The 27831-nt window shown below is 32.9% G+C and overlaps 2 protein-coding genes across 2 annotated transcripts in view; one reads left to right on the top strand and one right to left on the bottom strand.

Moving 5' to 3' along the window:
- The window catches only part of LOC111053425 (IQ and AAA domain-containing protein 1-like), a 32099-nt gene extending 29346 nt beyond the window's left edge, over positions 1-2753 (bottom strand). Inside the window, exons 1-2 of the mRNA XM_039438801.1 lie at positions 2443-2753; positions 397-549 (exon numbers count right to left, since the gene is read on the bottom strand). Of these exons, the coding sequence (XP_039294735.1) occupies positions 397-549; positions 2443-2588 (299 nt within the window). The 5' untranslated portion in view covers positions 2589-2753. The remainder of the gene's footprint in view (positions 1-396; positions 550-2442) is intronic.
- LOC111047528 (uncharacterized protein C11D3.03c) overlaps positions 1-27831 on the top strand; it is a 93841-nt gene that overhangs the window by 51155 nt on the left and 14855 nt on the right. Inside the window, exons 2-3 of the mRNA XM_039438810.1 lie at positions 3745-3996; positions 6641-6698. Coding sequence (XP_039294744.1) covers positions 3757-3996; positions 6641-6698 — 298 coding nt within the window. The 5' untranslated portion in view covers positions 3745-3756. The remainder of the gene's footprint in view (positions 1-3744; positions 3997-6640; positions 6699-27831) is intronic.

Genomic DNA, 27831 nt, shown 5'->3' with positions numbered 1-27831 from the left:
ATAGATATGATTTGAATGTAAATAATTGTCAATGATGATACTGAATACGGGTAATAGTGTTACTTGCTTACAGTAAAACCATGAAAGGAAAAGTCACCTTCCTAATTCCATTGAGATGATTATTACAAGACTATTATGAATGATGATTATACATAATAAATGCCAAAATTATATCATTAATGTTTTATTATAATGGATGTCGAAATCAGGATCATGCCTTAGATTCTATGGCATCTACTGAATTTGCGATATTCCAGATCACTGTTACCTTCATTAATCAAATATTAGTTTTCACCATTGTGTATTATGTAACTGTAAGTAATGAGCGATTTCGTAAAACTGGTAAAATGTGATAATTGGGAAGCTTTTACACACTTGTTGATTCCTTCTACTTACATAAAATCAGAGTATTCTTCTCTTGATAACTCATATTTCAACTCAAGAAGTCTACCAACGGCACAGTCGAGAACTTTTCTCATCACTTGAAGTTTCAAGAACTCATTGTGTTGATCGTATACTGTTCCAAGGTGATTGACTATCAGAATATACCTAAAAATCAGGAATAAAACAAGAAAAATCGGGAATTTTTGATACTGTAAAAACCTACTTGAAAGTTGATCAAATCCAATTTGAAGTAATTAGATTATGCACACTCGAGACAAAAGGCGCCATTCCAATTCTACACTACTTGATAATATACTGTCAAATGAGATATAACATTGAATTATTGAGAAATCTACAATATAGGAACTGTAAGATAGTTAACTACCAATTTTCTAATGTAGAACAGATCGATACTTACACCTTGAACCTATTTGGTTATAAAGAGTTAAGATATTGGAATATGATATTTGCAAAGTGACAATAATTTCTCTCCTCCCAAGAATATCATGATATGTATTGCGTGAGAGAGTAGAAAATGAGAAAAATAATGTAGCCTACCATCAAGAAACGTCACTGGCAGGCAGATCAATTCTCCAACGAATCTCAGGCACAACGATTTCTCCAGGCCAGAGCTCTTGCGAATTTGGTAACAATCAACAGCAGTACATGGGAAACTTCGGAGGAAATCCAAATTATTTTAAGGATATTCTCTTTCAAACGATTCTCTCTATAATAAATACCATTATAACTGGAGTAATTCTTGGAAGGAAAAAATATTCATATTTCCTTCCCTGACACTAACGATGTGTTATTTTATTAAAAAATGAAAGGTAAATGGAAAGAAACTTGAGGTAGTGAAGAAGGTGGATTCAAACACTTAAATTGGAGTTGAATAACTCAAGCTGGTATTCATGAGAAAACTTCTTAACACAGAAAACCTTTAATTGTGAGTAAACTAATGCGGCACTTCTCCTTCCATTTTATTCTATTGAAATTCTTTTCGATCTGGAGAATCAATATTGTTTCTGTAGAACGATTTCAAAAGAAGTTTGTTGATATCGCGGCTTTGAAGTATCTACATCAATCATATAATATTCACCTGCTTGAACAACACGTTCATTCCTTCGTTATTAGCTGGAGATACGGTACAGTACGACCATACTTCTCTTCTGAATAAAAAGAAGAAGAAGAAGAAGAAGTAGAAGAAGAAGAAGAAGTAGAAGAAAAAAAAGAAGAAGAAGAAGAAGAAGAAGAAGAAGAAGAAGAAGAAGAAGAGGAGGGAGAAGAAGTGGGAGTGAATGTCGAAATATTGAATGAGGCACTTCCAAATTTTTATTGTCTTCTATCACGAGGAAATTGAATAAATACACTTCCAAATCACATAATGAAGCTCATGATGTTTTCAAAATGGGATATCTCCATTGCTGTTAGTGGATGATTGCTCGACGTTGCCGGCCCTGAGGGTACAAATGAACAAGATCACTCTCAGCCAGTAAAAAGATTCTTATTTGAAATGTTGTCAGAAATCGAGCGTGCTCTCCACTTATCTCTTGGCTTGAATTTTTCACTCACAGAATATTTGGCTGCTTGCCACGGTGATTTTCTTGAGGGCAATTTCTGGCTCAGTGAGATCGAAATAACAAGCGTAAAAACAACAGAAATTGTTTCTCCACCCGCATAACTGTTTTCCATCTAGGCTTACTGATCGTTAAGGAATGTTTCCAAACTATCTCGGCAATTTCAAAATCAGAAAGACAAAATTTGCAGAGTGAGAGTGCAGTATTTGAGAGCACTTTCAATGATTTCAATGCTTATAAGAAACAAATTATAACTCAAGCATTATACCTGCCTCAGCTCCTGCTTGGTTAATATTAACTGGGTTGAAACTACTGTACCCCCTAGCAGAGATGAGAGAAATAATCTATTGTTTACTTTAATCTATGCTCCTAGGCAACTAGTCTAAGTAACCTACAGGGTCTGTCTATTCGAGTATGCGTAGATTGGCACACGTCCTGCGCCTAAAAGCGCCTCATGTACCTCAAATCGATCTTTGCTTACCTTATGTACTGCTTGGAGAGTTGTTTAATAGCCTCCGGTCTATTTACTATCGGAGGTCCAGAGGAAAGTACTTCATCGTTTTGCAGTGCTTCATTTAGAAGATCTGTTGCTTCTGAATAAAGTTTCTCATAAGTTTCGATGGACATAGTTGTATTTTAATTTATCAAGAGGAAAGTATCCATAGTTTTATCAAATAATATTCAAGTTTTTTTGTTATGTAACTGGAATTTTGACTCCTACGAAACGTTCAATACATTGTGTAACCTATTTTTCTCTTCGTTTAACCTATTTGGTGTTTTTGACTCTGTTCTAGCACATGTTTAACGGAGAGAGTCATATGGAAGTATTTTTTATATCACTCCATTACACTAATCCGGTTGGGTGACCTGGACTTACCCGCAGTAACGAAAAATCCGTATTGACAATGACAAATTTTATGTGACCGGTAGTCCTTCTTCATAGGAGCCTTTATAGTCCTTTATCTCAGTGTAGGTCAATAAATTGCAATGCTTTGATAGGTTCTTGTTGAAGTGTGAAACGTAAAATGGCTCTAGTATTGTTTGAAGTACTTTCTGATCAATTACGTTCATCAATCGGGTTTTTCAAGACAAATTTCACAAGTGGGAGAGTCTCCACAAAACACTTTCAGATACTCATAGATGGGATATTTCAATTTCTCTATCCACATTCATTCAGCATCTTTGAAAACAAATCAGTGTAGGGATTGGGTAGCCTATTCGATGTGATGGTTAATAGCATACGAATAAGTATCAAAGAATACGAATACGTTTCATGGGCAAATACAGTCTATAATTGTTCAAACAGAGAACACACACAAAAAATGAAGTTCAAAATCTTTTTATTTGCTATTTCACAACGTAGTAAACGCATTTTCAGACATCAAAGAAAGTTTCAATTTATAGCGATTCACCAGATGTATATTCACTGCTGACTGTCAAACGAATATTGTTCAAAGAATAATGATGCTACTATATTCTTACAAAAGAAAAACTTCTCCAAGTTAGGCTACTGTAATAGATATCCTCATTTGAAGAGAATGGATGCATATGTCATGTGCTTCGATTGTTATCAATACAATGTTACACTTGGTATCCACAATCATTGTTCAGCAAGGGAAAGATGTTTTTTGTCGCATCCCTACTCGCAAAAATGTGTCTTCTTTTGAGTTGGCGTATCATGTCAGTGCAATATTATTCTCTTTTCACTGCTTGTCAGAACAGACAAATTATAAACTATATTGTTTCTTCTCCACGTTTATTTCATATGAAGTTTCTGTTGCAGATATTCCACAAGATGAGTGCAGGATGGTGTGGCAGGAATGACAAACCAAGAGCATTTGTCAAATATGAACCGAAAATTTGCTATGAGCAGCCAGCTGCTGCCCGAGTCGATAAGAGCCTATACGACGATAAAAGATTCAGAGCTCTTACCGGTGAGAATATACTAAGTTTGATTGTTGAGAGACGAACTGCCAGAACCTGGGAGATGAACGAAGGGGATCTGTGCCGTATCAAAATCATTGAAGGTCCACAGGTGAGCGGGAAGTTTGAATAATTATATTTAATCCAGGAAAGATCCAATCGACTTGATTTCCCAAGGGCGTTACTCATTCTTCTTCATAGCCAGAGCAGCCCACTCTCAGTTCTTATTCTCAAAACCCCGCTATCAACTGCAGGTCTTCGTTTTTTATTTATCATAAGTGAAAAATGTAGGTTCTAATAAAAAAAATCACTTGCAGGAGTTCAATAATCATTCTTACATGGTATTATTTTTTTCAGATTCCATACGAATTTCATGGAAATGATTTTTAACATTTAGAGACAATTTTATTATTATTTGAATTTAAATTGAGAAAAGAGAACATTATGTACTTAAAAATATACAGTACAGTACAGAAATTTCAGTATTATACACATGGAAGAGTGAATATCAATATTACTGTGTCTGAATATGGATGAATTCTGTGATTGATTTCATCGGATTATAATGTAGGCCTCATATTATTATTCATATTTCCTTGTCCATTATCAATGACTGTTTCTCATTAAAATTGTATCATCATATTAATCAGTTAATTGATGCCCATATAAATTACAATCCAGAAGGCGAGAGACCGAGGACGTCCAAAAAAAAAATGAAAAAGGGAAAAGAAGAAGAAGAAGAAGAAGAAGAAGAAGAAGAAGAATAAAAGAAGAAAAACAATAATATTTCTCTTTTTTCGAAAAGGAATTAATTTTGAAATAATAATCATTTTTCAAGAGAAAGGAAAACTTCTATTTACATTACTAACAAATCAATTTAACATTATAGGTATAGTATCAGGCTATAGAGATGATGATTGATTATTCTTTGAACTTGGATTTTAAAAATAGATTTATTCTTCAACGTTGATAGAGACTGGATTCATATTCCACTTTTGAATGCTTTTTTGATAAATTAATTTTCAAGGAAACACCATAATGCTTTTTTGTTTCTGACTACATGGTACATCTTAATAGATAGCCCATAATAGATATCCTCCACATCACACAGTGTCCTCCGCATCTGCCATCACGTTACCTCTCTCCATTAGTGCTCATCATTTATCATCAGTTCTACAAAGCGTATTACTGCCTGACACTGTATTGATTTGACACCTTCAATGCACTAATGTACTTTGTATCTCAGCACTGTCAAAATCAAGCTTCATTGATCATAATGGGATAATCTGATTGATCAATCTAATTAATTTATTATCATTCAGAATAGTCTAAGGAATTAAAGTTCTGATTCAGTACTGTACAGCAAGAACTCTCTTGTAATAAAGGCTGGTGGCCAATTGATGGAAAAGTTTAAAAAGTTTAGAAGTGTCTCCATTTCTTACCGATAATGATTTATTTATTTTGTGAATGAGATTTTATAAAATGTTCATGAACTTAACTTGGAAATCTATTCTGAAGGCAATGCTGAACCTTCGCTGGTGAGCTTTTCAATAATATCTATCGAATATTATTATTATAAATAATTGGGGGGTTTCATCTCTTCAATGATATTCATTCAAATTATACTGCTATTATTGAGGATAAGAATCTTCGATTGGTTGGGAACTTATTTGCTTGGTTTATTCGAATACACAGATTATCATAAATAATTGTCACCTATTTCAGCAACTAGTAACAACAAGCCAGGAACTTCGAAGAAGAATATTGTTATAGTATTCTAACTCCAGGTTTATTGAACTTCTCGAATAGAGAAGTTTGTCAATCATAATCGCATCTCAAATGTTCGAACAAGAACAAAGTTATTCAGCTATTGCTTCAGGACAAGAAGATATTTTCAATTTCGATTTATACATTTTGGGAACTTGCTAACTTGCTACTTTAATATTGGGGGCTTGGTCATTCTATGATATTCAATTTTTGAGCTGAATAAAAACAACAAGAGTTTGTTTGAGCTGAATAAAAACAACAAGGGTTTGTTTGAGTTGAATAAAAATAACAAGAGTTTGTTTGGCACTCATCATAAGGAAAGAATACTCAACTTCTAAAATTCACAATTATTCACCATAAGACACACAACTCACGAATTCACGCAGACTCTCTACTAAACTTTAAACTAGTTTCTCATCCATGATACTTATAAATTCACTACTAAATTCACTGATAAGTGAATTAACCATATGCATCAACTGTATTAAAACCGACCATTTGCCACGCTGAGTTGGAAGCAGACCCATTCAGAAAGTTGTGGCTTGTTCACCATTACATCATTTCCCGGTTACGTCTCAGTCCGAACTGTGTCTTTTCCACTGGAAATATTATTCCCCTTCCACGATCGTTGAGCCTAACATTCAGTAGAACAGCCAAAGCTTCATGAATGTCAATGTATGTACAACATGAAAATATAGTAGCGTTTTCGACATGAAATTGAAACTGATACTTGGAAAATTGATTGAATTTTGACAACTAAGCAGTAATAAAGCAAATTTAATCAAGGCATGATTAATATAGGCCTATTGAAATAAAATAATAATAATGGGCCTATATTATACTAACGATTCACAGTAAAAATCAAAGTTCATGACAGTTCAATCTCTTAGATCAGTTCAATAAGATGAAAAAGATACAATTAACAAAAAAACTATAAAGATACCCTCTCAATATGAACAACATTGTTATCATCAGTGATTTTTTCCCAGGTGGTTGACTTGAACTTTTGGTGCAAACATCAGCCGAAGAAAGAAAGATTCTATTCAGGTTTGTAAAAGTATCATACAAAGTAATTGACCGAAGTGAAGCTGAGGTCTTAGTTTCGACTCGATCGGCTTTTGTGTGTTTGTACCGCAGTTACAGTCGCAGTTATTGTCTGATTTGGATGAAATTTGGTATGCAAGTTTTTTGAATCAAGGCGCAGAAACGTATGTGTGATGATTCTTGATAAGACCTCCGGTTTTTTTGTGATTTAAAAAACCGCAGACCAACCTCCATCCCAATTTACTTTAGCGCCATTATCTTTGAAGATACAGTGATTCATATTCCTACTTTTTCGCCTTGTATATCACCAGCTCATGGTAGCGTAGAGATGTGGAGCATAGAGATGTGGTATCTTATTCCAGAGACCTTAAAGATGCATAGACTCACATGCAGCGCTAGTGTCGTACTTGGAATTGAAATCGGCCATTGAGGGGTCAACCCATAAGATTATTACATACCAATGCCTTTGTAATCTATAGTATTACAAATATATAGATATAATATCTCAGTATGGGGATTGTGAGAGTACTGAAGAAAAGCTGCCCCAAAGCTGCCCCCAAATCTACCCCAAAGCTGATTCTTGGTTCTAACCTTGTCCAATCCAATGTTATCTGAACCAACTTAACCTAGCCATACCCCTAATCCCACAATAAAACTCAAATGAAGATCCTCATTACCACTTTTTTTGGAAAAACCTAGATCCAGCTTTCTTTTATTTCTTGAATAACTAAGAAACCGTTAATTTTACAATAAAAATTACAAGAATAAATTTTTCCATTAAATCTAATTACAAATCCATTGACACCCCATTTGTCAAGATTGAACAAAAAATAAGGATCTTATGGGAAAAGTAGATCCAATTTCTTGAATAACTGAGAAATCATTAATTTTATCAAAAAGCTAGAAGAATATTTTTTTTCTGTAAATCCATTTGTCAAGGGATTAGTCACCCTCAACTTTCCCTGAAACTGAGCAACAAGCACACAGAATCTCCAATGATATTTTTATATTGGGAACTAGCACAGCACCCTTTCTTCAGGAACACCAACCTCAGCACTAAACCCCCCTCGACCACATTGTGGGGGAGGGGGGTGGCTGGGTGACCCTCTGTCTTCAACCACCTAACTTTGAACTACTTGAAAACTCACCTTCCCTCAGGCTGTATTGAACATTTATTATAAAAATAGATCATGAGTGTTGATAAATTTGGTCCATATTTGTATGATAAAGATAATAATAGTGATGATAATAATGTTGATATCAAATATTTGATTCAGAATTTTTTCCATTTTTTACAATGCATACCATCAGCTGCAACTTTCTTACCAAACATCAATCTCAATAATGGAAAAGAGTGGAAGTATATGACTGATCCAAACTTAATCCAACAATTCTCACTTTCTCCTGGAATCTCTTTTAAAGAATGGTATGAAATAAATGTAATAAATATAGGTGGAAAATCTTAGGTTTAGGTGAGTACACCCAGAAAGAGATATTGTAGGTACATTATTCAACTTTAATAAAATAAATTCATTTGAAAAATCCAAGCTCATATAGTTGGCGTAAAATTGACACTATATCATCACAGTCAGTATTCGAATATCTTGTGCTTTGAAAGAAGCTGATAAATCAAATAATAATAATATGAAATGGTATGTTGCTTTGAAATTAAATTTTAAGAAAATGGTTGGAGATCATTCTATGGGAGCAAAAAAACAATTCTACAAATTAATGATAATGTTTAGTAATCAATGGGATGATACTGAAGGTAAAATATTGATAAATTTGTAGAGTGTGGAAGTGGTTGGGAGATTAATACTTTTGATTTGAATTTTGTCTAGTTTTTAACCAAATTTTTTGTTATTTCATAGAAATTTTTTTCAAATTCAAAATACTCTTTATACTGTTCCACTCAGTGGTGTATATTCAAACTCATTATCAAAGAGGATTTTACAGTAGGCACTGGTTTTTGCTGAGAAATTATTTGTTGTTTCCAATGTCAACTTTATGTCTATTGCTACAGATTTCAATAGTTCATTTTGCTTACTTCAGTCTATAACAACCAATGGTGCATATTCATCAAATGTTTTATAATCAATTGATGTACTGCTGTTATAAGGATAGTATTCATTTTGGAAGTGAGAGAACATGTGATACAATAAATGTTTATTACCAGCAATATTTTCATAGGGGAATGATTAAGCATTTAAATAGAGATTAACATTGTTCAGATTACAGAAATCAAAATATGACCTGTTAGCAGTTATAACATTTTTCCTATTCTTTTGAAATCCAAGAATAATGAATCTAGGTTTTAATATGTTCGAAGTTGTCTCAACTGTCCATTGAAGATTGATAGTTTCAGGTAATTGTGGAAATTTATGCAATTTCCATGACCTGAATGGAATGGTCATTGGTATATCACTATGTGTTAAACTCAGCAGATCAAGATGAACAGTGTCAGAAGCATGTATGTAGGGTACTTTCCATTGTAGTTTTGTAATATCAATTTTCACCAATTTTGCTGTCTCTGATTCAATACAGTTCAAGTCTTTTGATGATCTTAATAGAACAATTTCCTGACGAACATTTAATAGAACTTTTCTATAGTCTTTCATTACACCTAATCATATATCCAAAGGAATGCGAAAGCAGAATTCATCTAAACTTTTCTATCCAGTCAACTTCCATCCTGCATTCTCCATAATTTTTTTCATTGAGTTTTGATTGACGTAGATAGTTTTTCATGGTTGTTGTCAAACCTACATTACATGTGCAATCAACCTCAACCCCTCCCAATTCATATCTGATTTCATCAAATAGGTATGCAACTCCATTATTGATAAGCAAATAGTCTTTGGTTTCTACATCATCCTTATCTTTCACTTTGATTTCACCTTCAATTATGAGAAAACTTCTACTTGGAAGTGTATAGGCTAAATATCTTTTTGAGTCAAACCAATTCAAATTTCATCATTGTAATTGAATGTCTGTTGAATATATGGTGAGTGAGTGATATACTCATATTTGGTAAAACTCTCATCAAGATGTACACTCTGATCAACGAGTAATATATCTGACTTGACTTCTTTCTTATACATTTTTATTATATATTTTTTCTTCTCAATAAAACCTGAGGTAAGTTTTCAAGTAGTTCAAACTTAGCTGGTTAAAGACAAAGGGTCACCCACCCCCCACAGGGGGGGGGGGTTTAGTGCTGAGGTTGGTGTTCCTTAATAAAGGGTGCTGTGATAGGTCCCAATATAAAAATATCATTGGAGATTATGTGTGCTTGTTGCTCAGTTTCAGAGAAAGTTGAGGGTGACTAATCCCTTGACAAATGGATTTACTGAAAAAAAAAAATTCTTGTAGCTTTTTGATAAAATTAATGGTTTCTCAGTTATTCAAGAAATTGGATCCACTTTTCCCATAAGATACTTATTTTTTGTTCAATCTTGACAAATGGGGTGTCAATGGATTTGTAATTAGATTTAATGGAAAAATTTATTCTTGTAATTTTTATTGTAAAATTAACGGTTTCTTAGTTATTCAAGAAATAAAAGAAAGCTGGATCTAGGTTTTTCCAAAAAAAGTCGTAATGAGGATCTTCATTTGAGGTTTATTGTGAGATTAGGGGTATGGCTAGGTTAAGCTAGTTCAGATTACATTGGGCTGGGCAAGGTTAGAACCAAGAATCATATTTGGGGACAGCCTTGGACAGCCTTGAGCCAGCTTTGGGGCAGCTTTCGGGCAGCTTTGCTTCAGTACTCTCACTTTCCCACTACTTATCTCGTGCTAAAATACCCCAATGGCGGCCTTCAATTCCAAGTAAGAGCTATCATTGGGAAGGCATAGGCATTGTGAGTCTTATCACATTATTTTTGTCAATAACGGGTTGCCCTGATTAGCTGCAGTCAGTAAAGCATGAGTAATAAATTATATAACCCTGGTTGTGGTTCTTAGAATATAAATTATACCAAATTCTTACTGGCTCGCCCAGGAGCTCCCACAATTCTCCGCTCTTGCCGGCTACTGGCGTTGGCTGCTCCAACAGTTCACAATTTCTGTGACTGACTTCGCAAGTATAGATGCGAGAATTTGCATGGCTACAACTTAATTCTACAAATTTGATACTCTTCTGGTCGAATTTAATGATATTGGATAATTTATATAAACCTCTGGAACGTATTATTTCCAAAGATTTGACTATCAAGGCTGTATATCACCATCTTAACCAACTTATTTGGTGAAGAATAAACTCGGATGGTAATCTTATTAATATTTCAATACTGGTAATTAGATAAATAAAAATGAGATTGGTCATGCATGGAAGTAGGGAAACAAATAAAGGATACACCATAAAAATTATATATATATTACACAAAAATATCAACGAATGAATAAATATAGGAATATATAGAGAAAAAGGAAAAAACAATAAGAATAAGAACAAATTATATATATCAAAAATTAAATATCACAGATTAGCTCACTAGTTCTTTAGCACGAAACGTTACCATGTGCTTTTAGAATCATTAATCATATGCATTTATTCTATGCAGCTCCGATATCGACTTGCTACTGCTTGTCGATTAAAAATCTCAATATATATCTTCTTTCAAAAATAATAAAATTAATCAATTATTGATAAATCATAAATCTCAAATATAACAATCTGTATATATCTCAGTATATTTCTCAGGGCTTAAGGTTCGGCCTCTGGTGGAATTAGATAAATCAATTTATCTGGTGAACATGAGCTACATTCATATATTTATAATTTGCTAATAAAATTAATGATAGAGTGAGCATATATATTACAACATTAAATTTAAATATTCCTTTCATCCGTGCATCTTTGGCCATATGAATTTGATATAATTCTTATCTAGTAAAATACGTTTTTTGTACCTTTTAAGACTTGCGCAAGTTTTATATTAATTTGATATTTATAACCTGTTGACGAGCTAGCATTTTATATTTTTATTCCACTCGGAGCACTGAGGGCGCCCTAAATTCATATATTTTGACTATTATCACTTACGTGCTGAATTTCACAAGAAGATGGTGGCAATCCGAATTTCCTGTCGTCCTGGATTTTTTGGTGGCCAAAGTCGTCTTCCCCAAGGGAATAAATAAATATTTAAATGACTTACGCTTTACTACAGCATCACTAAGTCTTATACAAATAGATTAATGAATTTAAACCTTAAGTCCTTCAAATGTACAATTCAACAAAAGGGACTTGTGCTCTATAAAATTTACTGGCGTTCCATGGCAGTGTCTGGCAGGCAAGTGGGCTCTGTTCTACCCCCTATTTTCTAAGATCATACTTCTGACTTACAAATTTGCATATATTTAAATATTCAGTTACTACCCCATTGAAAAGATCAAATAATAGTCTGTGCCAATCTGCTAAGTTATTACCTATATCTTAGGTATTATATTTTATAATTACTCGGACCACATCCGATACATAAACTGAGTAGTGATAACTTATAAATTCTTAACATTTATATAAATATCTATAGATAAATTTGAATCGGCTCGCTATTGCCGCCCATCAACTACTGCAATTTGATTGGTTCATCCAAAATTCATAAATGTATCCATGCGCCTACTGAATATCATACTTCCTTGATATTTTTATTTATTTTATGTGTTTTGTACATGCTCATTACATATAATAAATTTTTATGAATTTTGTAAGTTGTTTTTCCATTTACAACAAGTTGCCATGTGGTTACCAAATCCTCTAGTTGAATACTATCTGTTTATAAATAACAAAAATTCGCCAAGGTGTCTGGCTAGATTTCAAATTACATGGCTTGATTGATTATTAGGTTGCCGACCAGTAGGTATTATAGCCTGAACTAAAAATTCCAATATTTTATATAATATAATAAATAGCAAATAAAATTCTTTTCTATTTGGCTGTTCTAATTTTAGCCATGATACCCGTTATTATCTAATCTTTCACTTGCTGCTATCGCACCCGGCGATAATAGAGCAGCTGTTTGCTCGAGACTTATAAAATCCTTTCAATTAGCGATTTTGCTTGCTTATCCAAATTTGATGTCTTACAGTCTATATCTCTTTTAGGTCTTTGTCTTATTCTAATAATATCTATACTTATAAAAATTCTTATCTCACTGACTCACTCACTGATCACAATTTCTGGAAAACTACTGGATGTATTGCAACAAAACTTGGAATATAGCTTCCTTATGAGTCCTAGGTGCTCACTAAGAAATCTTTCTGCGATATTTCAACTCTAAGGGTGGTTTCAAGGGTTCAAAGTTCGTCTTTTAGCATGTATATTCTTCTATTCCCAATCTCTTAATTCTAATTGAAATTTCCTTATCATATGTGACTATAGAACTATAATCTAGAGAGAGTACCTCTTCGAAACAGTTGTTAACTGGCAACTGACTAATAATTTTTTGTCAGGTTGGCATTAAGTTGAGTTTACTTTATTAGGTTGGCACCAAGTTGAAGAACTAATTGAAATGCATTTATCGAGAACAAATTGATTGGGCACTGCTGCTTCAATCAGAGCTATTCCCGGGGTATGGATAATTTTTATTTTTCATAAAACAAACTTTTATGACAGGAGTTGCTTTTATCAATTGATCCTATTCTATCAAGACTAATATTTTGTTTGTATATCCGACAGATCACGAAAACTGCTCTAACAATTTCGATTAAATTTTAATAATTCAGTATGATATTATTTGGAGGGTATTTTAAAAGCTTCAGAAGTGTCCATTGTGGAATCTGTTTGCAAAGAATGAGGAAATTCGGCCAAAATTAATCTTGGCGAAAGACAGTGGCTATTTATTAAAGCAGTCAAATAGCTATTGTTGCTTTTCCTGATGTAAAAATATTTTCCATAGAAGTAAGGTGCTTTTCCCATGAATCAATTATTCCCAAACATTGGTTGTTTTACCAAAGAAAATAGAAGGTAGCTTTCGATAAAAATATTGGAGAACATGCATAACAGTTGGTTGATATCCACTTGAAACTGTCAGTATTCCTCATTAATAGTATTCCTCATAATAGTATTCCTCATTAATAGTATTCCTCATTATAGTATTCCTCATTATAGTATTCCTCATTAATAGTATTCCTCATTAATAGTATTCCTCATTAATAGTATTCCTCATTAATAGTATCCTCATTAATAGTATTCCTCATTAATAGTATTCTCATTAATAGTATTCCTCATTAATAGTATTCCTCTTGGACTGTGTCACCTACAAATTTGGAAGAAAAATAGCACAAGGACTACCTTATTATTTTATCTACCAATGTTATTACATGAGTCTCATTTGTATTGAAAATGAATGTATTAATGTATTGAATAGCATCAATGCTCCCCATTCAAACAATGCTGACACAATGCTGTGAATCTTACTATAATTTGGTTACTTTAGATCAGATGAAGATAATAACCAAATGTTGATGATCGCTACTGTTTCAATTTCATGTTTGACATTTTTTGCTTTTTATGCCAGCTGTTATCCTTTCCTATTGTATAAAGCGAGCAATTTCTGTATATATTTATATGGTTATACCCATAATATATTTATGTTCAACGGATCTCGAAAACGGCTCTAACGATTTTCACGAAATTTGGAACATAGTAGGCTTATGATATAAAAATTTGATTGCACTAGGTCTCATCCATGGGAAAACTCGCTGAACGACATCAAAAGGATAATTCATCCTTAGCTGGAACAGCTGTGGATAGTAAAAAAGTGAGTGAGCAGGTGAGTATGTGAAAAATAAAAAAATTGCATCCCCAAAATTCATAAGATGACATATAGCAAGCTGTATAATATAAACACGGTAATTTTAGAGAATTGTGTTCATCTGTTTATCATCAATGAATAAAAATAACGAGTGAAGCTCGGTGCCCCGATATTATACTTTCAAACGAGCAATTTCTGTTTTATGTTTAGATGTTTGTATGTTTATATATCTGTATGTGACCGGATCTCAAAAACGGCTGTAACGATTCTCACGACATTTGGAACAAAGTAGGTTTATGATATGAAAATTTGATTGCACTTGATCTCAACCCCGGGATAACTCACTGAAGGACATTAGAAGGATAAACGTCCTTGGAAAACAGCTGGAAATTTTGTCGTCTGTCGACATACCGTAATGGAAGTGAGTGATCAGCTGAGGAATAACCCACACAGGCCCACACAGGGTTATTCCTCAGCTGATCTCACGAGAAAAATAATCCAGCAAGAAAAACTTAATTTTGTTTATTTCTCTTTTTTCTAGAAAACATGTTTACTTCAGAAAGTCCAAAATAGTAAATAGATGCTGTTAGTGTAGAGTAGTACATAGTATATTAACAAATATTGTAGCAAACTTGGTAATCATTCTAAATCAAATTCATAGTGTATCTATTTGTAATTGAAGATGTGTTTGTTTTTTGAAGTGTGAATAAATTGTTATTTTGATAGCCAGCTGTGAAATATAAACATGATCATCTTAGTGAATTGTGTTCTGTCATAGCCTACTATATAGATAGAGTATATCTAAAGTAAGCCATGGTTCTGTTTATCAATAGATAAAAATAATGAGGGAAGCTCGGCGCCCCAATATTTATTTTTTATAATAGCTGTAGTTGAGTTAACAAATTTGGCGACCTTATTTTTAAACATTGCATTCATGGAACATCTGAAAGAATAGGTTCAGGAAGAGACCGGATGATAGCAAAATAAATTTAAAATTGATCTCTCCAAACATATTGTAGTTGAATGTAATGTTCATTGTAAGGTGATAGAAATGCGACCAATTTCTTCAGCTTCTCTTGTATTGGTTCCTCTGTTACTCTTTGTTTGTACGCAGCCATGGCCTTGAGAGAGCCAGTTGCACCATCTGTTAATTCATAATATGGACTAAATACCACGAGAACCAATCAGAGAAGCCTCCTATTAAAAAAACCCTGCTCTTATTAATTCTCATGAAATTCAATCCTGATTGAAATAGAACAGGCTTTTGTGCCAATGAGCCTGATATTTTCATGTTCCAAAATCAGCTAAAAAATAAATCGAAAAAAACATGATATTCCATCAGCTGCTCCTATTTCCTTCCATGATGTCATTACATGACACAAGACAAACCTATTGATATTGATAGATCATAAGTAAATACCAAAGTTGTCAATTTAGATAGAAATTGAATTGAGTTACATATTTTTTATATGATGAATCGTCTCACAGACGATAGTGAGACAAAAATGATTCTAAATAAGATGGGCTTCTTGGTGTCAATGACAGGAGGATGCAATGATGGTTTTAATGGAAAGTGGTTTCAATGGTATGGCTTGTTATGCCATGAAGAATGTTAAATGCTCACAACTCGGTTTCTGTTTCTGATCTCATAAGAAAAGGGAGAACAAAAGCTAATAGTTTTCTGCCACAAAATATTTATCTATGAAACAGGGAAATTTCATGTTGAAGATGGAAAAAATTGTGCAGTCAAGTGAGACGTTTTCTACAATTAATAAATAAATACAACACATTTTAGAGTGGCACAAGTTCTATTACAAAAATGGGAGAGAATCTTTCACTTATATTTATTTTGAACAAGATTTACTCTTGACATATTGAAAATACAATGATCTTCCATTTTGAAAAGATTAAAAATCTCTGTATCTTGCTAAATAACGGCGCGGGAGGTTGGTCTGCGGTTTTTCAAATTACAAAAAAACTGGAGGTCTTATTAATAATCGTTACCCAACGTTCCTGGGCCTTGTTTCAAAAAACTTGTATACCAAATTTCATCTAAATCGGAGAATAACTGCGGTACAAACAAGCAAACAAACGGACAAAAGTCAATCAAGTCAAAACTAAGACCTCAGCCTCGCTTCGGTCAATAATGATTAGATAGAATAATTGAATTGAATTATCTTATTATTTTTGTTAAATTGATTCATCAAATCAATTGGATGAATTATTAAGAAATAACTGTATTGGAATCCAATACTGCTTTTGCAGAGAAATTTTTGTAAGTAATTCGAGCAATAAAGTCGAGTTTTACACTCTTTATACATAAATACCTACTACTAGTAGTTCTGCGAACAGTGGACCTCGCTCATGAATACAACTTTCAATCTAATGAGAAGGGCCAGTACAGTAAGTACAGTATATTGTGAAGATTTAGCCATGTCATCTATTAATGTCATCCATTGAAAGTACTAGAGACACTGTTTGCAGGGACACCAGACTTATCAAGGAGATGCCTTTATATCGTCTCCATATTTACAATATAAATATATATATTACAACTTTTCTATTGATTAATTATAAGAAATCGGTCAACTGACAGAAAAATGGAATATGCAGTAGGCAATTGAGATGATGAATCGTCTCACAGACGATGGTGAGATGGAAAATGATTCTAAATAAGATGAGTTTGATGGTGACAATGACAGGAGGTCGGTAATGATTTTTTTCATAAAAAGTGGATTCAATGCTATGGCTTGTTATGCCTATGCAGAATGTTAATGCTCACAAATCGGTTTCCGATCTCAAACCTAAAGGAAAACAAATGACTTGACACTGTAGAGCGACACAAAAATGCATATAATTCAATAATTATTGTACCTGATAAACTGAAAATTCAGTTAAAAAATAACTAAAATAATAACTGCTAGTTATGAATAAAAGAAGTTAGAAACTGAAGAAATGTTTATTATGTTAAATATTGTCTACAACTAAAATAGTTGTTGATTTATCAGTTGATTAATTTTATGATTATAAAAATTGTCCACAACTAAAATAGTAGAGTTATCAGCAACATCTATATAATAAGAGAGAGTAGGGTTGTGTTTGTTCATTTTTCGTTTGTTCGCTTGTTCGTGTGTTCATTTGTTCGCATCAAAACATATCAACTTGTGGATTACATACCGGAATGATTTAGATATCCAAATATTGCACATAGATTCTAAATATATCAATCTCGTGCACCTGGAAGCCCAAATATCAATTTCCCTTCCAGATTTTTCATAATTAATGCTCAAACTTCATTCATGCTACCGTACATGAAGTTCCATTCAAGTCATAGGCTACTTTATCATTGTTGTAGCCCAGAAGTGTGTTTTTTTTAAGAGGTGGTTTCATAATGATGTTACAAGACAATTATCTTCAACAGAGGCGTGTAGCGTAACAGTAAAACGCTCGCTTTTGGAGCGATGGTTCCTCGGTTCGAATCCTGATTCTTCCCAATTTTTTTGTTCTTAATTTTTCCCTCGGAACGTATTATTATCAATTATTCTTTGAAAGAATTTGTTTCCATTACAATTGAACTCAGATTTTATCAAATAATTGTTTTAAATGTAATAGTTTGCCACCAGTACAAATGAAATGGACATAGTCTCTTCATGCTGTAGGCCTATCATTGAATTTCATATAAAACACATGTATAGATCACAAAAAATAAGTAATAATTAATATTATTCAGTTATAATGTACTATCAGACACAAATTCGCAGTGAAACGAATATCTTAGGTATTTTGGGAAAACAAAAGGCTGCCTGATTCAAATTGAGGAGGATCTAATCAATACTAAAATTTATCGATGTATTGAGAAAAATCAATATGATTTTGTGAGGTTTTCAAGTATCATGTCTTCTTCAGTTTTCTATACTATAATAAAGAAGAGAACTGGCTTATACACGTAAGGAATAGGGAATTATGTTCAACGCATCATCACGTCTGAACAACTTAACTGATTAATTTGAAATTTTGCATATAGATTTTTAATCAACCGAGGATGGTTATATGCCTATTCTCAGTTCTTCAAGATTTCATTACGTCAAGTTCTCAATTTGTCATGCTTCCAGTTGTTGTATAGAAGCAGCTGAACATTCATTTTAAAAGGGACATTTGATGATAGGTATGATTGAGGATCCTATTCGAATAAAAATAACTGATTTCATGTCGCATCAAAATTTTGTTCTGCCATTTTCAATTGAACTTCATTTTTTAAATGGGAAGGTAGTCATATGACAAAGCTAGAAGACAGAAAGCTTACATTGGTCATATGATACAGAATTTCAAGAGAAAATGAGTGGTGAAAACCGCACTGATTTCTCAAACCGTTCAAAAGTTATTCTCATTCAAAGATACTGATAAATCATCCATATATCCATCATCTTTACTATAATAATGGAAAACGCTGGCTCATACATGTATGTGAAATTATGTAGGAAAATTATGTTTGACGCATCATCAGGTCTGAACTACTGGACTGATTGATTTGAAATTTTGCATAAAGATTCTTTATAAACCGAGAATGGTTATGGACCTATTTTCAAATTTCGAATTTTTTATTTCATCAAGTTTTCAGTATGCAAAGTTTTAGAATAGGCCCTTGCAAAGCACGGGTTACCTACTAGTATTTATAATAATAGTTATTTATGTATTGATATAAACAGTTTTCTAAAATAATTTATTCAATCAATTCAATAAATCAATTTAATATTAATGAGATGATTCAATTTAATTATTCTATATAGTAATGATAATAATTTTATAATCATATACTATTAGAAAAAAATAAACAATTAGTATCGTCTGCAAAAAAAATCTGGTTGGAACAAGATTTGATCCTGGGTCCCAATGTGTGTTAAACTACGCTCTAACCGTCTTGGACACCATGTTCTGGTAACAGTGGATGCGAAAAAGTAGGAACATGAATTGCTGTATCTTCAAAGATACGAAAAAAAACTTTTGAGGTCAGTTCACGGTTTTTTAAATAATACAAAAAAACCGGAGGTCTTACCAAAAATCGTTACACATACGTTTCTGCGCCTTGTTTCAAAGAACTTTCATACCAAATTTCATCCAAATCGGACAATAACTGCGAATGTAACTGCGGTACAAACAAACAAACAGACAAAAGCTGATTGAGTCGGAACTAAGACCTCAGCTTCGCTTCGGTCAACTATTATTGTCTATGTTACAGAATGATAACTGAACTATTCTAGTTTTGGACAAATTTTATCATCATAAAAATTAATCAACTAATAAATCAAACTATTCTAGTTGTAGTCATCATAAACATTTCTTTAATCTCAAGATTCTTTTATTCATGATTATCAGTTATTATTTTAGTTCTTCTCAACTGAATTCTCAGTTTATCAGGTACTCAGCTGTAAACTTTTGTTTGTATTGTGATTTCCGCCAGTGATATGATTATGTTACTTTTATTGTACTGTTTGTATTGTGACTTTTGCATATTATTGCACTGTATTTGTTTATTGGTAATACAAAATATCTTATATCTTATACAATAATAATTATAATTAGTCTTTTCAAATTGTGAAAGACACATTTATTCCAGAGAGAGAGCATGGGAATGCCCTATAAACACATTAGTGCATCAGTTTATGAATGCAAAATTCTGAGGTGTAGTAGTCTCGCTCGAATTCCCGCTGTATCTATGAGACTATGAGACAGATCGCATGAAAGAGCGGATGTGGTAACTTTAAAAATGTGCATTTTTTGTGCATTTTTGTGTGGCTCTACAGTGTTACGTCTTTTGTTCCCTTATTAGTATGAGATCAGAAATCAAGTTGTGAAAATTAACATTCTGCAAAGACATAACAAGCCATAACATTTCTGACGTTATTTTTTAATGAATAACGATTTGCCTGGCTTGGCTGCAATCGGTAAAGCATGAGTGTGAAAATATACCAATCTGGTTGTGGTTTTTTAGAACACAACTTCGATAAAATCCTTATAGGCTCGCTCAGGAGCTCTTGCAATACATTGCTCTTGGACAATTTATAGAAATCTTTGGAAGGTATTATTTCCAGAGATTTAATTAACAATGCAATATATTGCTGTGAAAACCAGCTTATTCTATTACTGATAAAATCGGATGGTAACTCTCTTAATAATTCAATACTGATAATCAATAAATAGATATGAGATTTGTCCTGCGTGGTATTGGGGAATAAAATAAATGGTACACCATAAAAAAACTTGATACATATATTGTATGAATAAATATTAAAGTCGGATAAATATGGAAATATATAGAGCAACAAACACACAATAAATACAAGAATAAATATATCAAAATAAAATATCACAGACTGGTACACTACTTTTTAGCTCTTTAGCACGAAATGTTACAATGTGCTTTTTTAATTCATTGATAATATGCATTTATTTGTTTGCAGCTTAGGTATCGACTTGCTGTTGCTTGTCGATTTAGGAAATCTCACTTTATATCTTCTTTCCAAGAATCATAAAAAAATAAATGGATAAATCATAGATTATAAATATATTAATTTCTGTAGTTTTCATTATATTTCTTAATATATATATATATATATATATATATATATATATATTATATATATATATATATCTCAGGGCATAATGTTCCGCCTCTGATGGGAATAGATAAATCAATTTATCCAGTGAACAAGAGCTAGATTATATCATTACAAATTATTAAATAGAATCAATGATTGAGTGAGCGTTTGTATTACAAGATTAAAATTTAATATTCCTTTAATTTGTGTACCTTGGATATGTAAATTGACTTACTCTTATTTAATAAAATATTTCTTATACCTTCTTAAGACTTGCACAAGTTTTGTATTAATTTTTAATATTTATGACCTTTCTGACGAGCTAGCTTTTATATTATTTGTTTCACTCAAAGCACTGAGGGCGCCCTAACTTTATATATTTCGACTATTTATCACTCACGTGCTGAATTTTCATAAGCTGTTGGCCGGCGATCCGAATTTCCTGGTAGTCCTGAATTTTTGATGACCGAAGTCGTCTTCTCCAAGGGATTAAATAAATATTTAAATGACTTTAGCTTTATTGCCGCATCACCAAGTCTTATGGAAAATTAATTAATGAATTTGAACTTTAAGTCTTTGAAAAGTACAATGTAATAAAGGGTCTTGTGCTCTACAAATTTTAGTGTCATTCCATAGTGGTGTCTGGCAGGCAAGTGGGCAGGTTCTACTTTTATTTCTACAATTTTCATTTCCAACTTACAAATTTACATAAAATTCAAATAATTCACTACTATGCCATTAAAGGTTCAAATAGTCCATGCCAATCTACTAAACCAATCTACTAATCCCAGGTCTGATACCTTATATTTTCTTGGACCATATCCGATATTACTGAGTAATAAAAATTTATAAAATCCAATCATTTACAGAAATATTTATAAATACATTTGAATCGGCTCTCTATTGCCGCTCATTGATTACTACAATTTGATTGGTTCATGCAAATTCACTACTGTATACATGAGCCTAGGAACATCCTACTTCCTTAAAATTCTAATTTATTTTTATTTGGTTGTTCAAGTATATTATTATTACATACAATAGATTTTTATAGGGTTTATAAGTTGTTTCTCCCTCTACAACAATTAGCCATGTGCTTTCCAAAGTCCTCCAGTTGCATACCATTTGTTTACAATAAATTTTTGCCAAGGTGTCTGGCTAGATTTTACATTATGAGACTTGATTGATCATTAGGTCACCGATCAGTAGGTATTTTAAGCCTAACCTCAAATTTTCCAATACTTTATATAATATAATATAAGTAGCAAATAACTTCCTTTTTTCTATTCGGCTGTTCCAATTATAGCTGTGATACCTGTTATTATCTAATCTTTTAATAATTGTTATCACATTTGGCGACAATAGACTAGCTATTTCACTTCAGACCTATAAAATCCTCCCAAATAGGGATTTTGTTTACCCATCACATTTTAATATGTTACACATTGAATCCACTTTTCATGAAAAACATTATTAGCAACCTCCTGTCATTGTCACCAAGAACCCATCTTATTTAGAATCATTTCCGTCTCACAATCATCTGTGGGATTATTCACCATCTAAATATCGCCTACTGTATATTCCATTTGTCCGTCAGTTGACAGATTTCTTATAATTGATTGACCTAGCGGAGTGAGGTATGAGATTCAAATCGACGGTTTGGCATTTCTCTTAAAGTTCAAATGCTTAAATGTTTATATGTTTAAATGCTTGAATGTTTAAATGTTTATATGTTCAAATGCTTGAATGTTTAAATGTTTATATGTTTAAATGCTTAAATGTTTAAGTGTTTGAATGTTTAAAAGCTCAAATGTTTAAGTGTTTGAATGTTTAAATGTTTAAATGTTAAATGTTTAAATGTTTGAATGTTTAAATGTTTAAATGTTGTGATGAAACTTTTAAATGAATCTCATGAAAGGAGAGAACTAGCTAGGGAAATTGTAATTACCCTTATAGAATGAAAGATCTGCTAAATGAATAGTTAGCGACTGAGCGATAAAGCTTCCTTATCAACAATTGTGTATCAGATGAGAGTACCGTTCTGTACTACACATTTTTCCAGAGAATTATTCAATAAAATCATAATTATTCTGCAAATTGAGTACGAACAATTTATGGATTGCTCATTGAATTTTGGAGGTTACATTTTGTTTACTATTGATCAGATGTTTTGCAGCAGCTCAAACACAGCTGACTGATTCAATATATTATAAAATGTCATGCCAGGTTTTCATGCAAGCTATAATATTATTTCTAAAATTAAGAACTATTGATAAAGGACCAAGAATTTCGAATAGGAAAATGAAATGTATGTATTATTGTTGAAACTATTTATTATTCACGAAATTATATTATAATGTCAAGTATTATTGTAACTAACTAGGTCATAGCATGAATATTGTATTATTGATAAGAGCAGCAAAAAAATAATTATAACAGTCTCAAACATGATAAGAATTGTGCAGAAATATTAAATTATTAATTATTGTTTCAACTGAACCACATGGTGAATGAATCTCTTTGGCAAGTCTAAGCCAATCATATGCCATAGAAATAGCACTAAAAGGATGATTGTTTGAAAACATCATACGTTAATCTGTTATCAGACAATAAACCTGTCTTATCATATATATGCTAGTGCATGTACACTGTATAGAGGAACTCTATCTAGAGAATTAAGCAGTTTAAAGAATTATAAAAATTAAGTTATTATTGTGATTAAATGAATTATATTTTACTGCTTGCCACTGACATCATGCCTACGTCATAATCATCCTACCAATGGCAAATTCTCATGCAAATTAATTACACAGAGATTCCAGGGAAAAGGTTCTAGCCAAGAAGCTTAGGAAAAAGACAGTCACTTCCCTTTTGAAATCCTCACCAGTAAGACCTTGTTGAAAGTTACCAGACCTATTTGTGAAATTTTGTTCGATTTTATATGTTTTATCTGTAAGCAAATATTTTAGGCTATTTTATTTGTTATTTGTAAATTCATTTCATCGATCTATAATTCGAGAAATTCAAGTTCAATTATTCCCTAATTAATTTGGTGAAGGAGATAATAAATTAAAATTCTACACGTGCTGAGACCAAAGCTTGGACCCGCTGCCAATCAAACAAATTTGATCTAAAGGAAAAACCATGACCGCCAAGGAGTTTCACATGAGTTTTGAAATTAAAAAGGGGCCCCAATCTATGCTTCAAAATAAAATACAGTGCAGAAGATATAGAATTTTCTTCATTAAATTAATGGCCACTCCGACAAGCGCTTATTAATTATTAAGATCCTAGATTTCATTTAATATAGAATTCATAAGAACTTGTAGTCGAATAACACTGTCCTCCGCTGCCAGAACCACGACCCCGAGCATTTTAAAACATCTTTTATAATTTATTTTTTTACTATTTTTTCAAAATTGTTAAATTTATCAATCATAAAATTCTGTCAAATCATGCATGGTGTCATGCAAGTACAAGAAAATTTCTAATCATTTTTGTTAATGTTAAACTATTTTCAATTTGTAAATCAAGCTCTGAGTGTGCACTGTCAAACTATATATCTTAATCCTTCGGAACTTATTAGAGACACAGTCCAATAAATTATCTACATCGGGATTTTTGCTTGACCTGTATGATTTTGTATGCTATTCCATCACAGGTAATAGTTTTAGGACATCCATATTCAGTGTTCAGCAACTGCTACACTGCTTATAAAAATTTTTATCACTATACAATCTGTCATAAAAAGAATCAAGGGTGAGCGAGTGTTTATGCCTCCCACAATTCTGACGATTGTATTGAATCTTGTAGTGAATCGATCAGTCTGGTATCCACTTAGCATCCACGCATGCATTTTCAAAATTTATAACCTCAATACTGGTGACTCAGTACAAGATTCATTATACGTGTATCGACCTATCCTTCGAGGCGAGAGTGACTCCCCCACAAAAAGCTTCACATGATTATACATGTGTGAGGCGTGTAAAATACCGCTTTACATGATTTGGCGTCCAAAGTGATAGGCATTGATGAGGTGGATAATCGACTACAAGGATCATATAGTTGTTCAGTATACTACAGTGCTGACAATGGGAAATTTTTGTGAAAGATTCATGATTGTGAATTTCTTCAAATTCAATATCAACTGTTCACTGAGATATAAAACAGCGAGACAAGCCATACACAATTTTTGAACAAAAGAAATTTATCAATTGATGAATTTTTTAAAGAAAGAATCGAACTCAGAATTTCACTATTATTGTTATTTGGAAATTGATCATATTATAAGTCATAGGTATAAAAAATACCATGAGAAAAGGTCATATTATTTTAAGAGCATTAGGTCTATATCAAAGCAGTTATCAAAAATTCACAGAAAAGGACAATTGAATTTATTTACTGCATTTTCAATTTTTTAAGGCATAAAGAGGGAAGCCAAACTAAGTCACGGATATATTGTGGAGTAATTCAAGCAGAGCATCACTGCTTTTTATATAAAATTTTGCGAGAAATACTAGCCCTAAATATAATTACGGCAGGAACTTATAAGATTGAAATACTTATAATAATAAGAATAATAAATTATAATAGGCGTACCTGCATTATTGAATATCCATTACTTTTTATGTTCATTGTTTTATGTTAACGATATTGCTAATTCGATCCACATTTTTATCACACATATCTTTAAATCACACTTTATTATTTTTCCATTTGAACGAATTCTCTACACTATTTCAACTTGTGATCATTCATTTGTAGTCATTCACATAACCTCACATGTTCGTGGTTGTTTCACTGCACTCGCATCATTGTATCATCCACTAAATCATGGAAGAACCACACACCATCCTGGAGCCCACATCAGCGACTTCAAGGACGGAAGATGTCGCACGGGAGAAACGCCCATGTACCACCGTCCCAGAAGTCTAGACGCCGCACTTTACAGCACAGAGTTTCTGCCGCCGACCAAAGACTACATACCCACCCTTTCCGTGCTAGAGATGAGCATCATCCTGGAAGCATTAAACGATGCACATGAACAAATCAAACAAACAAATGAAGCATCAAAGAAAACACTAGAAACATCAAACAATATAGATAAAGAAACCAAACAAATAAATGAAACACTAAACAATATGATCAAAGAAAACAAACAAGCAAAGGAAGAACTAATAGTTCTTAGAGAAATCTAACAGATGAGGAAAGTAAATGAAAAAGGTTTAGAAAAGCTAGATCAACAGTTGAAGGGAGCAGTGGAAGAAAGCAGGACGGTAACACAGCAAATTGAGGAGAAGTGTCATGCAATGGAAATCAATATTAGACCAGTGATCAAGCCCATGCATGCGGAAGCAAACATACTCGAAGAGGAGGTCATGGAACAGGCAAGTGAACGTGACACATGTATGGAAGACCAACCTACCGAGAATGTCAAGACTGAGACCGCACCCCGCAGAACGCCGAGAGGAGCCGGACGACATCATGCACCAAGCCGAGGACGTCATCCATGGCATAGAGGGACAGCCCGTACCACCACACGCAGACCACCAGGAGTCCAAGGACGTTGCCCGCCAAGTTGAAGAGCAGCCCGGACCGCCGACCGCCCGTATCTCTGATCTTGATCTACCGAGGACAGCACCTGCAACATATAAACCCAGTACTCATGAAGATCACCCACTAAACAATAGAAATAAAACAAAAACCCACAACAAATCAAAAACTGAAAACCTACAAATCAAAACAAGAAACAAGAAAGATTACAATATGTCAAGGAAGAAAACCATCTAATAGAGTTCATTTACACCACCGTCATATAAGGCTGAAATCCTACATCAAACCTTGTACCAACATGCAGGAAAAAAGGAAGACAATATCAAGAAGGACCTACAACCACCACAGTCATGTCCGGTTAAAATCAAACAGACTGTACACCAGCATGCCAAAAAGAAAAATATTATTTTGAAAAACCCACAGATACCACCGGCATGTAAGGTTTACAAATGTCAAACTGCATGTCACCGGCCGACAAAGATGAAATGCGTTTGTAAGAATTGATTTACACCACAGGCATGTTCGTTTTAAAGTCAAAATTAGTAAAATGGATAGTTGCAAATCGGAATTGGACCTTGAATAACACCGAAATCAAAACTAGATGGGAGCTTAAGGAAGAAATAATTTTTTAATTGACTGGAAGCTCCATTGTGAATTACACAAATTATCAAACTTTTCATAGTCACAGCCTACCCATCGAATCCTATCTTTGCATACTGGCATCTTTCTACTGCAGCCTAATCAATGACATAACCTTACTTCGCCACATCTCAGCTAATAAGGAAATATTGTCAATCCACATCAAATGAAGAAATTATTATCAACTCTAAGTCAAGAAAATAAAACTGAAAAACAACTTTAAAAATTACCAACCTGATCAAGCCATCTGCCTCATGCTACAGTCATCACAGAAACAATCGCCTAGTGCCATCCGCACAACTGAAAAACAGAAACAAAAATTGTATTATCAACAGAAAATATTTGTAAATTAGAAATCAGATGAAGTTAGTAGTGGATAGGAGGAAAGAAAATAAACAAGATTTATTTGAATAAATGTGTTAATATATAACCTCGAAATATGGAATCTATAAAGAAATCAATTCAGAACCAAAGCCTGTTCAATAATTTTTTCGTCACACCAGCCAATGTGTGCGAGATCACAGAGCAAATTGTAATTAATCAAAGCAATATCGTTATTAATCATTGTAATCTATTATTTAATGTGGAATTATA

Source organism: Nilaparvata lugens, chromosome 1 (assembly GCF_014356525.2).
Source record: "Nilaparvata lugens isolate BPH chromosome 1, ASM1435652v1, whole genome shotgun sequence".
NCBI lineage: Eukaryota > Metazoa > Arthropoda > Insecta > Hemiptera > Delphacidae > Nilaparvata > Nilaparvata lugens.
This window is presented reverse-complemented; position numbering and strand designations above follow the sequence as displayed.